General features: G+C 43.9%; 1 protein-coding gene across 1 annotated transcript in view; it reads left to right on the top strand.

Annotated features, from left to right (window-relative positions):
* Positions 1-14,490, top strand: part of LOC141167251 (laminin subunit beta-4-like) — a 409,239-nt gene that overhangs the window by 128,537 nt on the left and 266,212 nt on the right. The window contains exons 12-14 of the mRNA XM_073654690.1: positions 913-976; positions 1,275-1,489; positions 3,332-3,452. Of these exons, the coding sequence (XP_073510791.1) occupies positions 913-976; positions 1,275-1,489; positions 3,332-3,452 (400 nt within the window). The remainder of the gene's footprint in view (positions 1-912; positions 977-1,274; positions 1,490-3,331; positions 3,453-14,490) is intronic.

Genomic DNA, 14,490 nt, shown 5'->3' on the forward strand with positions numbered 1-14,490 from the left:
GGTTAATAAACAGGGGAAGTTTATAATAACAGGGTAAATCTCCACGCAGGGAGTATCAGGGGAAAATATGGGGGAAAACAAGGAAAGTAGCAGGTAAAAAGTCTGACAGTTCACAGTTTAACTAGATATAGCAGAGTCGAACCGGTTGTAAACGACAGTTTTTACACTTAGCTGACTCTTTTCCTCCACAAGGCAGTTGCCAGCTGAGGCGGGTGTTGATTTCTTCAGGCTTCCCTGCCCAAACAATGCTCCTTCTTCTGGCGGCAGCGGGCGGTCTCCGGTTTTACCCGCTGAGTCCCTAGTCCATAACACGGCACCTCACGTGCCCGGCTCCACCGACCCTGCGTCTCTTCTCTAGTCGGCTTGACTCCTCCGGTCTAATGCACTCGGATCTTGCTCCCAGTACTGGAGCCAGGAGCCTGGACCCTCTCACACTGCTCTGCTGAGCAGGACCCAGCTCCTCTTTCCCTTGCAAAATGTCCTCGTCTCTTCCTCTCTACACCCAAGTCACCAGTCTCTCGGTCACCTGACCTCCTAGCTCTCACTTTGGACACGCCCCAGCTTCCCAGTTACCTGACTCCTGTGCTCACAGTCTGTCTTCCCCTTGCAACCAGAGGCACGGCCCCGGCAGTAACGGATCCCTTGCTCTGAAAGTACTTACACCCCGGTCTTCCCTCTTACATAAAGACCATAACAATTAGTACTCAATGAAAAGGTTCATATCTCTGGAATTGTAATGGGGATTTTATTAATAAAAAGAAAGAGTGGGGCAACTGGAATAAAATAAAAGCAAAAACTACCCACTTTTGACCTGGTGACTCTTTAAACAAACTATACGTTAAGCAAATTGTATAAAATTATAGATTCCTTCAGTAATCTACTGTCCCTAAAGATAATTATGCTGTTTTTTAGGTGGTTTTGAAAGCTTTAGATCCCACTTTTGATATTGATGATCCATATGATGTCTACATACAAGGTATGAAAATACAATAATTTCAAATAAACAGCAATAGCAGTTCTTAGTTGTTTATAGGTAAAATTATTCTCTTTGAACTTTATACAAAGCTTTACAGATTTAGAGGAAAGCTATGTTTGCATTGCATCATAAATGCATGTATTGTACATGTAATATTTTTTTATTGTAAGCAGTAGTTATTTGGTGTAAAAAATATAAAAATAGGCTACCTAATGAATATTGCAATTTATATCTTAAGTATTATGATTAGAATTCTTGCTTTTTTCATGTTAATATTAAACATTATTCTTTTTTTAAGATATAATTACGATAACAAATTTAAGAATTAATTTTACAAAGCTTCACACCTTTGGAGATACATTAGGCAATGGATGGCAAAGTGAGCAGCAGGAAAAATATTACTATGCTATTTATGAAATGATTGTAAGAGGAAACTGCTTTTGCAATGGTCATGCCAGTCAATGCATCCCAATAGATTCTATGAGAGGAGATGTTTTCAATGAACCCGGTATGGTAAGTTTAACTTCATCCCTACATGTGTGAACTGTTATTGTACTTTAAATATACAGTTTTATGTTGGTCACAAGATGAACAATACAACATGCAAGACATACATTGAAAATGTTTTTAAAGGGAATCTGTCACCAAATTTTTGCACTTAATCTGAGAACAGCATGATGTAGAGACAGAGACCCTTATTACAGCGATGTGTTACTTACCAGACTGCTTGATGTACTTTTAATAAAATCACTGTTTTATCAGAAGTAGATTATCACTAAAGGACTAGTAAACTTGGTGCCATGCAGTTCTCTATATTCATGAGCTCTGTATAACCCCGCACCCACCACTAATTGGCAGTTTCCTGCCTATAGACAGTATACACCAAAAGCTGTCAAACAGTCATGTGGGCAGTTTTATAAAGAGATCAGCATTCAGAGAACTTGTAGATCTGCAGAAGATAAAACACTGATTTTATCAAAACTGCAGCAAGCAGCCCGATAAGTGTTACATTGCTGGAATCAGAGTTTCTGCCCCTTCATTATGCTGCTCTCAGATGGGGTAGCAAAAACCTAGTGACATATTTCTTTTAATAGTTATTTGTAAACCAAGATAAAGGAAAAATATGCTCTATCAAATAACATGGTCTTATAACTAGTAAAATTAAACATTGAAAAAATTCTGTTTGCATTTTGCGTCATGTTTTGAAGCTGTCATGCTTCTGGATTCAAACCCATGATTCTGTGTTCTGTGGTTGGCGTCTCTTTCCGCTTAGCCTCAACTGATAGACCTTTCCTTTGGGTGTTTTAGTTCTGTTATCTTTGTTTCTGTTGGTTTTGGATAACAGATGTTTTTCATTTACTCTGTTTGTGTGTCCTATCACCTTTTGGGTGCAGCTTTAAATACCTTCCCCTACTGGTGTTTCCTCCTGGTGATAGGCGTTGTTGGATTCATTCACTGTAGTTTGTGTTGATTGCAGTTGCTTTGTGTGTGATTCCTTTTCTCCTTAGCGAACTGCTACTCTAGTGATCCTAGAAGCTGCTAAGGACATTCAGGGTAAGATACCATCGAGTGGAGGCACCATTATGTTATCTTAGGGTGCCAACCTCTGTGGTCAGGCAGGGACAGACCAGGGTCAGAGAAGGGCTTTTCCTAGTATGAACAAATTTTGCTTTAATTTGTGTGAATAGAAATCAGGTAAATCAAAATATGTACATAACAAATATGTAGTTTTCAATTGCTAATTAATTTACTGCTATTTGTTGGTTTGTTTTTTTTTTTTGCTTGAAGATACTGAATACAATTTATAATAGAAATATAGTAGGTTTAAAACACCAACATGCACTATTAATGAGGAAGTTTTAATAGAACACAGATTAAAGGAGTTGTCCACTACGCCGACAACCCCTTCTGAATCCCTATATTTTCTGCCGGTGTGCGCACTGGCTCTCCCGGGGATCGCGTGACATTGTTAGGTCACGCAATCACTGTGAAGAATCTGCACTGGCTTCACTCTCCTCTCCTACTGACATAATTGACATCAGGATAAAGTGAGAGAGCAGCCTCAGCTCTCACTGGGTGTCTTTATTGGTCCAAAGATGAGGAGAGTGTAGCCAGCTCAAATTGTCCGAGGGTGATCGCGTGACATAACATTGGGAGAGCCAATGCCAACACCAGCGGAACAGCGCCAGCACTGGAGGTGAGTATTGGTGTTATTAATTTACTGGAAGTAAAGATAGAGATTCAAGAGGGGTTATTCGAGTAGTGGACAACCCCTTTAATGTGGCTTGTTGCATGGGATTTACTTACAGTATATTTTTACAGATTTGCGTCTTATGCAGCTTTCACTGATTCTAGGTCCATGGCCAATGTGTCTGTCAACATAATACAGATGGCCTAAACTGTGAAAAATGTAAAGAATTTTATAATGATGCACCATGGAGCCCTGCAGTTGGCTTTGAGGATAATGCCTGTAAAAGTAAGTGCTAGATAAATGTTTTTTATGCTTTTATGACTTCAATACCTATTTATGGTTTACGTTTTGCTGCCACATGGTCAGATTCTTCCCCCAAACTCCCTTCATTTGCATCTACCTATGTTTTCTTACATTGTATATTTCACCCATATGGTGTATTGCAGAAGGTAAATAAGTAATGATAACAAACCTCCTCGTATTAGAAGAGCTGTATTGCATTGCTCCAAATCTTCAGTGGATATAGCTTTGCCTGACTTCAGATCTTATTTTACCTCCCACCTGTCTAGGATATTGGACTGATGTAGGAATAGTACCAGAAAAGCATGAGTTGGGATTGAACAAAGCTTTACAAATATTCCTTCATATCGGCCCCCTGGTTGGACTCTTCTTTGGTCAAAGCGCTTAAAACACATCCCACAATTGCGGCCACTCCAGCATGCTGTTTCCTTCCCGCAGTGCGTGACCATATCATACCACAATACTCTATGTTCTCTAGTTTGGGTCTCAATGACAGTGTTTTCCGAGTTTGGAAAAATAAAGGCCATTTTAGAATTTGCATTTTGAAGCAGGACACCTCTGGCCTTCCAAGGATTATCTCCTTTGTATCTCTTCGCCATCCACCCTGGCTGTCTGTAGAGTAGGTCAGCTGCTGCATTTTTGTCAGTCAATCCCTCCTAGGGCCTTCTATAATAGTAAGAAAACGACTTTCAAGACAGCTTACTCAAGTGCAGGACCTCTGAGGACACCTTGTCATTTTGATACTCTCTGCTAATTAACCCACCAGACCATCCGATTGCCAAGTTTCAGACACAGTGGGAGGGGGGGATTTAGGCATCTCTTTATTGAAAGATCAATGGAGGAAAATTTTCTTCGTAATGAAAAAAGCGCCGATTTGTTCTTATTTTCATGAGGCTAGTTATAAATTGTTATCTCAATGGTATAGAGTCCCGACTAGATTGCACTCTATATTCCCTGAGGCTAGCCCCATGTGTTGGAGATGTGGCAATGAGGAAGGTGATCTATTACATATTTTTTGGTCCTGCAAGCTACTCACTCCTTTTTGCGACAAAGTACAATCAGTGATACGAAGGTTCACTGATCTCGTGACTGACCTGACTTCTGCTCTTGTCCTTTTCCATCACTGAGACATACCACTAAAAACATACAGGCATTCTATTCTGAGGCACCTTATTGTGATGGCTCAGGCGTGCATCCCCCAGCTCTCGTAAAAAAGATACAATTCCAACAATTGCCCTTTGGTTCTTTAAAATAAATGAGGTGACGTTGATGGAGGAACTGACTGCTACAGCTAATAACTGTTATGATCACTTTTATAAAACTTGTTTTTACTGGCTCGATTTTAGATCTTCTACCGAATATCGGGCATATATCGAGGATCACTGAACATAGGACCCTTAGTCTCATCAACACTTTCCCCCCCGTCCTTCCTTCCCTGTGCTTTTGTGGCGCCCCTGCGGGTTCAGTTGACACAGAGGTACTGCATCTCACTCAGAGGTGTGGTACCCCATTCTCAGGTAAAGAAGGAGTACTACCCGGGACCCACACACCCGCATCCAATACACTCCACTTCGGTAGGGAAGGGCGAGATTGCTCCTAAGGGAGAGCAGAGTCCCTGGTCCCTAGCTGGAGGGTGGAACCATGTAGTGGGTGCGGGTGGAGGAAGTAGTTTAGGGGAGCAACGTCAGAAAGAGTATAAGAAGCAGGGAACCATCTAGAAGGGGTTGAGTGTTGTGATCTGCTACAAGCACTAAGGAAAGAAAGGAGATCTGTCCCTACAATAGAACTAAGCTAGATCCCTACGATGTAACGGGGAACCTGATCCTGCGATCAGACCCGCTAAAGTCCTCGGCTAGTCTGTACGAAGACCTATAGATGCAAGGGAGGGATCCCTACAAGAACTAGGGACTGGGATAAAGTTGGACACCTCCTAGCAGAAATTGTAGCAGTAAAAGACAAACACACAACATAGAACATAAAGGTCCGAAGGCCTAGCAAAACTGACTGAGAAAGGTAACAAAGCACCAAGCTAACTTAAGAGTAGAAATTACAATGAAGTCCAGCAAGGCCAGGAGGGCGGAGCAGGACTAAATAGGCAAAAAAGGTCATGTGACCAGCAAGATAGAAAAAACCTAACAGGAGAGTTCTAACAGTACCCCCTCTTCTATGAGAATCCTCCGGATCCCCTAGGCCCAGGCTTATCAGGAAACCTCTTGTGAAACGCTCTGACAAGTCTGGAAGCAGAAACATCATCCGCCCTCACCCATGAGTTATCCTCGGGTCCGAAACCCTTCCAAGTGACGAGATACTGCAAACTCCCTCTATACCGTCTAGAATTTAGGATGCGGGAAATTTCGTATTCACCGTCCTCCACCACCGGAGGAACAGTGGCAGAGGCGTCACCATCTGACACATAAGCTCTTTTCAACAGACAAACATGAAACACCGGATTAATCTTCCAGGAGGTAGGAACCTCCAACCTAACAGCAGATTGGTTAACTACCTGAAGCACCTTAAAGGGCCCTACAAACTTGGGACCCAATTTTTTAGAAGGAATCCTCAACCGCAGATTCTTAGAGGACAACCAAACCATGTCACCAATAGCAAACAAAACCTCTTGCCGTTTCCTATCAAAGTACCTCTTAGATTTTTTGTTAGCCTCCTGAAGATTACCACGCACATCCGTCCAAACTCTCTCCAAATCACCGGAAAAACTCTCCTCCTCAGGCACAGCCGATACCAATTTGGAGAATGACCCAAAAGACAGATGTCTCCCAGAACAACAAAAAAAAGGCGAACAACCAGCAGAAGAGGATGTATGGTTGTTAAGAGCAAACTCAGCAAGTGGCAGAAACTCAGACCACCCCTCCTGATTGTCTGCCACAAAACAACACAAGAACTGCTCAACATCCTGATTCTTCCTTCCTGTCTGGCCATTAAACTCAGGATGATATCCGGATGAAAACGACAAATGAACTCCCAACCTGTCACAAAAAGCACGCCAAAAACAAGCCACGAACTGAGGTCTCCTGTCTGAAACAATGTCAGTAGGAACGCCATGTAGTCTGACAATTTTCTTGACAAAGACCTTAGCGAGTGTCTTAGCGCAGGGCAGTTTGATGAAAGGAACCAAGTGACACATCTTGCTAAAACGGTCCACGACCACCCAGATGACCGTGAAACCCTCAGAGGGGGGAAGGTCAGTAATAAAGTCCATTGCCAGATGTGTCCAAGGTGCACAAGGAACCTCCAGAGGGCAAAGCAACCCCGCTGCAGGAGTATGTGAAGACTTAGATCTAGCACACACCATACATTGATGCACCCACTTAATGACTTCCTTCTGCCATCCAGGCAACCAAAAACTGCGACCCACAAGTCTCTTGGTCTCAGAAATTCCTGGATGACCTGCCAACCGAGACTCATGACACTTGACAAACAAATCTCTCCCAAAAGTCCTAGGCACAAACAACCTCCCATGGGGAGTGTTAGATGGGGCATTCTCCTGTGCTTTAAGAATCTCATCTTCCAAAATGGAGTCCAAAGCAGCAATCACAACACCTTCTTGTAAAATGCTCTCCTCCTCCTCAGCACGGACCAGCTGTGAGACAAAGCATCAGCTTTAACATTCTTGGTGCCCGGGATGTAAGTAACGGAAAAATTAAACCGCGAGAAAAAAAGTGCCCACCTAGCCTGACGGGCATTCAAGCGCTTGGCAGCATCAAGATAGATCAGATTTTTATGATCAGTGAAAACCTGAATGGGAAATTCAGCACCTTCCAAGAGATGACGCCAGTGTTCAAATGCGAGTTTAATAGCCACCAATTCCCGATTACCAATATCGTAATTAAGTTCAGTCTCAGAAATTTTTTTTGAAAAAAAAGCACAGGGATGTACTCCATCCTTGTTTTTCTGAGACAACACCGCACCGATCCCCACCGAAGAAGCATCAACCTCAACCAAAAACGGCTTAGTCACATCAGGCTGCATAAGGATGGGAGCAGAGCTGAACCTCTCATTTAGAAACACAAAAGCTTCAATGGCCTCAGTAGTCCACTAAACCGCATTAGCACCTTTCCTGGTGAGATCGGTCAGTGGTTTGACAATAATAGAAAATTTTTTAATGAATTTTCTGTAATAATTAGCGAAACCCAAAAACCTCTGTATCGATTTCAAACCAATTGGCCTAGGCCATTCCTGCACAGCTTGAACTTTCACCGGGTCCATCTCAAAGCCCTCGCTGGAGATAATTTAGCCCAAAAAACTAATTCTCTGTACAGCGAACTCACATTTCTCCAGCTTAGCAAAAAGCGAATTGTCAATTAATAACTGTAATACCTCACGTACGCTCCGCCAATGAGACTCCACATCCGGTGAATAAATCAAAATGTCATCCAAATACACAACCACATTTTTGCCGATCAACGGTCTAAGGATGTCATTAATAAGATTCTGAAAAAATACTGGAGTATTGGTAAGACCAAAAGGCATAACCATATTCTCAAAATGACCCACAGGAGTGTTAAAAGCGGTCTTCCATTCATCATCCTCCTTCATGCGCAACAAATTGTATGCCCCCCGGAGATCAATTTTAGAGAACCACTTGGCCCCCACTAACTGGTTAAACAAATCAGGAATCAATGGCAGTGGGTAAGGATTGCGTACAGTAATTTTATTAATCTCACGAAAATCCAGACAAGGACGTAAACCGCCGTCCATTTTTTTAACAAAAAAAAATCCAAAAGCCACAGGAGACTTGGAAGGCCTGATGTGACCGGCGGCCAAGCTTGTCTGTATGTATTCCTCCAAAGCCTTTCTCTCAGGAATAGTAAGATTAAATAAACGACTTTTAGGAAGAGTCGCTCCAGGGACAAATTCAATGGTACAATCATAGTCTCTATGGGGAGGCCAAATTTGTGACTCCTCCTCAGAAAAAACTCTCCAAAAATCCTGAATAGGTACAGGTAATTCCCCTTTTTCCACCGCAGCAATACGTCCGTTACAACACTTGTCATAACACTTAGGGCTCCAGGACTTAATTTTATTGGTAGACCAATCCAGTACTGGATTGTGCAATTTTAACCAGGGCAATCCCAAAACTACTGGAGAAGACAAATTATTTAATACTGCCAAATCCAGATTCTCTTGGTGAACACCATTAATAGTGAGGGGAAATTCACAGACCTTGTGAGTAACACTCTTCAAGGGACAGCCATCGACAGAAACCACAGCAATAGGGGATGACAAAGGTTTGGGTTTTAATTTAAGTTTTTCCAAGAATCCCCCATCAATCACATTCAGAGTAGAACCACAATCCACAAATACCCGAAATTCAATTAATTCTTCCTGAGCAGCAGTAGTAGCAGAAAGAAATACACCCTTAACCCTTAGTATTTAAACAGGCTATACGGGCGTAACTGACCTTTTTTTTTTCTTTGTTCATACGAAGCACATAGTTCTTAATAAAATGGTCAGATTTCCCGCAATAAAAGCACAAACCTTCAGAAGACCTGCGGTCTTTTTCCTGAGAGCGGGGTGCCATCGCCCCAATCTCCATCGGCTCTCCAATGTCAGTACAGACCCTCTCAAGACTCGGAGCTGACATGGCAGAGGATTTACTCTCATTAACCCTTGCACGCAGTCTCCTGTCCACCCGTATAGCTAATTGCATTGCCTCCTGCAAGTTTCCAGGTGTGGGATAAGCAATCAGCAAATCCTTAACCCTTTCACCTAGCCCCGCAAGAAACAAACTTTTCAAAGCTGAATCTTTCCACCCCACCTGGGCAGACCACCGACGGAAGTGAGAACAATATTTTTCCACATTACCTGATCCCTGCCTCAAACGTCTCAATTCAGTCTCAGCTGATGAGACACGATCAGGATCATCATACAACAAACCCAAAGCAGAAAAAAAACTATCCACTGATCTAAAGCATGGATCACTAGGTTGGAGAGAAAAGGCCCATCCCTGAGGTTCTTTGCGCAAAAGTGACATTATGAACCCTATGCGCTGTGATTCATTACCAGGGGATCTGGGTCTCAAACAAAAATACAAGAAACAAGCATTTTTAAAGGAAAAAAATTCTTGTTGATCACCAAAAAACAAATCAGGCAAACGTACCTTTGGCTCCACAAAATGTGCTCCAGAACAGCTACTCACGTGTTGTTGGAGCTCGGCCACCTCCAGAGAGAGTCCCTGCAGGCGTTGAGCCAAATCCTGAACTGACACCATGATGGAAACTGGAAGTCTTTCCTTAGAGATATTTTTGGGCTGGACTTACTGTTGTGATCTGCTACAAGCACTAAGGAAAGAAAGGAGATCTGTCCCTACAATAGAACTAAGCTAGATCCCTACGATGTAACGGGGAACCTGATCCTGCGATCAGACCCACTAAAGTCCTCAGCTAGCCTGTACGCAGACCTATAGATGCAAGGGAGGGATCCCTACAAGAACTAGGGACTGGGATAAAGTTGGACACCTCCTAGCAGAAATTGTAGCAGTAAAAGACAAACACACAACATAGAACATAAAGGTCCGAAGACCTAGCAAAACTGACTGAGAAAGGTAACAGAGCACCAAGCTAGCTTAAGAGTAGAAATTACAATGAAGTCCAGCAAGGCCAGGAGGGCGGAGCAGGACTAAATAGGCAAAAAAGGTCATGTGACCAGCAAGATAGAAAAAACCTAACAGGAGAGTTCTAACATTGAGTTCAGTTGAGAGGCGAGTCCTCCTCAGGAGAGCAGTGTAGGCGGGTCCAGGCTCCTGGCTCCAGTGCTTGGAGCAGGAGTTGAGTGAAGAAAGAGAGGAGTCGGGCCTAGTCTGAGAGGCCCAGGAGAGAGAGTGAGAGGGGACGGGAGCAGAGGGAAGGCTCCAGAGACAGATGGGATCCCAGGGGCACAGTGAGTGCAGGAAGCCACCTGTGTGCCCAAATCTACACGGACGTGGAGGGATCAGGCCGCAGAGGGGACCGACCCCTAACTAGTGGAGAACAACCAGGCTCAGCTAGACAACCGGAGTCTGCTGCATTTTCAAAGTGCTGCAGCCAACAGCCACAATTACATCGCTGAAAAGGGTCCAGGGGACTGCTTGTCGCCCAACTAGACCTGAGGCTACTGGTTTGGGACACTGATTGTGAGGCGCAGGGCAGGAGGGTGAGAGCCAGCGCAGGGAAGACGACCGGGAAAGGAACATAGAACGTGGTCCCATTTAAGTACTCCGGAGGGGTTTGACAGTTGCTGAACCCCTTCCCTGGGGGATACAGGACGACGTGGGAGGTTACTCACTGACTCTGGTAACATGGAGTCTTGAACAACTGTGAGTAAAACCTGAAGACTGCACCCCACTGTGTCCTGGAATTATTGCTGCGCCATCACCAGCCCTGCATTACACCTCACCAACAACATCTACCTCATAAAATCCCCATCTACTGCCCTGGAGCTAAGCTCTGCCTGTGGAGAGCTGAACCAACTCTGCTGCGTCACCATCAGCTCCAGTTGATCTGCACCGAAGCGGCGACTCTATATAGCCGCATACCACAGGTGGCGTCACGAACATTATCTCTAAAAACTTTATTCCCTTTTACATTTCCCTTTAATTGACCCCCTAAGTCACGGACTGGGTCTCTGCCACTGTGACATCCCCCAGCACCGACCGGCCCGGCTACCGAGTACCCCATGGCCCTGGGGGCGCGTCACTTTCTCTACTGCTTTCTCGTTTTCTTCTCTATCTGCTTCTCACTTGGTTTACATCTTATTTTTGGTTGATATTAAAAATAAACTTTACATTGGATCATTCTATTGTATAATTGTTGATCTAATTTAGTATAATTAATTACCTCAATGTTAAGATGTTAAGTCACATTCCTTATGACTACCGATATGGACATTGTACTATGCTACTTGCCGTTATTTACGAATGTGGCACACTCAGTGCCTTAAAGGGGTATTCCCATCTCCAAGATCCTATCCCAATATGTAGTAGGTATAACAATAATAATATCAGCAAATACCCCTAATTAGAAATCTAGTATAGTTTTTCTGATTCACTTGTCTCTTTCCTCATGTGCAGGCATTGCAAGACCTTAGGTATCCATGGTTACATCCACTGATAAAGTGACAGTTAGCTAGTTGCTAGTGGTCATAACCATGGATACTTAAGGTCCTGCAATGCCTGCGCATGAGGAAAGAGACAAGTGAATCAGAAGAACTATACTACATTTCTAATTGGAGGTATTTGCTAATATTATTATTATTACACCTACTACATATTGGGATAGGATCTTGGAGTTGGGAATACCCCTTTAAGTTCTTGTTGTTCTTATGCAATTTAATAAATAAAGAAATTAAAAAAAAAGTAATGATAGCATACGGTGCTTAATTAAAATTTAATACACTATAGTGCACAATTTGGCATGCACTGGTCAAATATCAGCTCCATACAGTTGCGTAAATAACAAATAACAGGTTCGTGGTGATCACAAGCCTGAAAGTTCGCTCACATCTGCATATAAATAAGCCAAGTGCAATGTGATCAATAATCGCATTTCACTCGCTCTAATGTTATTCAGTGAGGCAGTGTTCATCTGTGAGTTTTTCCTCAGCTGGAATCAGGCTGAGGAAAAAATCGCAGCATGCTGCATATGGCTGAGACTCGCCAATACAAGTCAATGAGTGCGTCAAAAAAATCAGACGGCACATGGACCATCCATATGTCGTCCGATTTTTATGCACAAATCTCAAAGAAAAAAAATAATAATATAAAGCTATAGATAGATGACAGCAAGATATTAAGATAGATAGATAGAAATCCTGCAGATATATAATGTCACAACTCTCCTACATATTATACACTTGCACCCTTTAGTGCCTTTCATGTGGCACTAAAGGGTGTTTAACATAATAAATAAATAATTAAAAAAAATGACGTAGGGAACCCCCCTGTTTTTGATAACCAGCACAGGTAAAGCAGACAGCTGCTGGCTGATATTATCAGGCTGGGAAGGTCCATGATTATTGTGCCTTTCCCAGCATAAAAATACCAAGCCGCAGCCGCCCTAAAAGTGGCACATCACATTAGATGCGCCAATTCTGGTGCTTCGCCTCGTCTTTTCCTGATTGCCCAGGTGACAATCAAGGTAATGGTAGTTGGGGTTGATGTCAGCTGTGAATTGTCAAAAAACACAGCTGACATCAAGCCCTGATGTTAGTAATGGAGAGGTTTCCATCAGACACACCCATTACTAAACTTGTAAAGCAAGTAAGTAAAAAGAAGAAAACACACACAAAAAATATTTTATTTTAAAAATCACTTACTAACTTTTTCCATGTTTCATCAATTTATTTAAAAAAAAAAAAAAAGCAATGTAGGTCCGACATAGTTCAGGGAATCCAAAGTAGTTCACAAAGAGAAACCTGAAAGGCATAAAAAATAAAAATAAAAACAAGAGACTGTCCCTTGTTCACCAATTTATTAGAAAGCAAAGTACCCACGCAAGTCAGATGTAGTCTAACACTTCCCACGACGTTCCTCGATTCTGACGATCAACGACTATGAAATCTCGTTCGGACGCTCCATAGGCTTTTAGCAGCAGCCACTCACGGCTCCCGCTGTGCTCCGCTACACCAGGCGACAGTTATGAGTCGTGACATCAGTAATGTTACTGACATCACCGCTCATCATAATTTCCGGGTCTCGCTGAGCACAGCGAGAGCCGGGAGTGGCTGCTGCTCAAAGTCTATGGAGCCTCAGTACGAGTCTCCTTAGCCTGTAATCGACGGAATTGAGGAGCGTCGTGGGAAGTGCTAGACTACATCGGACCTGGGAACTTTGCTTTCTAATAAATTGGTGAACGAAGGACAGTGTCTTGTTTTTATTTTTCTTCTTTTATGTATTTCAGGTTTTCATTTGCGGACTACGTCCGATTGACTCGCCCCCAGGGGCCTTACTATTCGGGGTAGTATATCACGGTGGCTGGCCCAGGGCGGTCAGTGCACAAAGGGGTAGCAAATACTAATAACAGTTCAGAGAATTCGTGACGCCACCTGTGGTGTCTGGTGATGGTCACCAGTGCTGCAACAGTCCTCTGAGGCATGTGTCAAGGCAGCTAAAGATGGTACAGCTCCCCACAGGTGGAGCGGGCCTCAGGGCAGTGTAGATAGATAGATGGTGGGTGTGCTGGGCGTTGTGATGCAGGTTGAGATATAATGGCGCCGGTGAAGAAACAGACAGAGGCAATTCCATGCAGTCGTCCAAGGTTTTACTTACAGTTCTTAGGCAATTCACAAGTGCACTTTACAGGTGAAGGCCTCCCCCCGTCGCGCTGCGTTTACCGGGCAAGGGTTCAATCCTTTCTCCAGCAATTTAGGAATGCCTGGCGGAACCCCACTTTCATATGTACCTATTTTGACCTTCTTCACACTCGGTCCTTCTCACCGTTGCCCTACGCTGCCCACTCTCGTTCCCGCTCGGGTATGCTGAAGTCCTTCCTGTACGTCGGATCCGGGACCAACCTGACCCCCTGGGGATTTGAATGAAGCAACCGATCCTTCCTGACACCTGGCAGGAGTGGGGCGTACGGGTGCCGTCCTGCATGTGCCGTACCCCCTGGGATCCTTTTCCTTGTAGAATGGAGCCTGCTCCCTGCTCCCCTCCGGGGCCTCTGTCCTAGGCCCTAACTTATGGAGCAGAGCTCTGACTGAGCCTCTGCTCCCGGACTGTTCCTCCGAACAGCCCTCACAAACTGACCTCTCCACTATACTGGACTGAACTCTAGACCTAAAATGGCTTCCTATTATATACTTACTGTATATGTGCTCCATGTATCAACTTCCTCCACCCACACCCACTATTGGTTCCCCCTACCTTTGGGTTCCCCCCCTACTCCAGCCAGGGCCAGGTCTCAGCAGAAAACTACATTGCATCTTGCCCCTCCTGCTGGCCTGGAGCAGTGTTGTGTTGGATGTAGGTGGTTGGGGTCCCGTGCAGCACTCCCATCTTACCTGAGAGAAGGGAGACACCACACCTTGG

Source organism: Phyllobates terribilis, unplaced genomic scaffold (genome assembly GCF_046119375.1).
Source record: "Phyllobates terribilis strain yellow unplaced genomic scaffold, ASM4611937v1 Scaffold_11__3_contigs__length_659146591, whole genome shotgun sequence".
Taxonomy (NCBI): Eukaryota; Metazoa; Chordata; class Amphibia; order Anura; family Dendrobatidae; genus Phyllobates; species Phyllobates terribilis.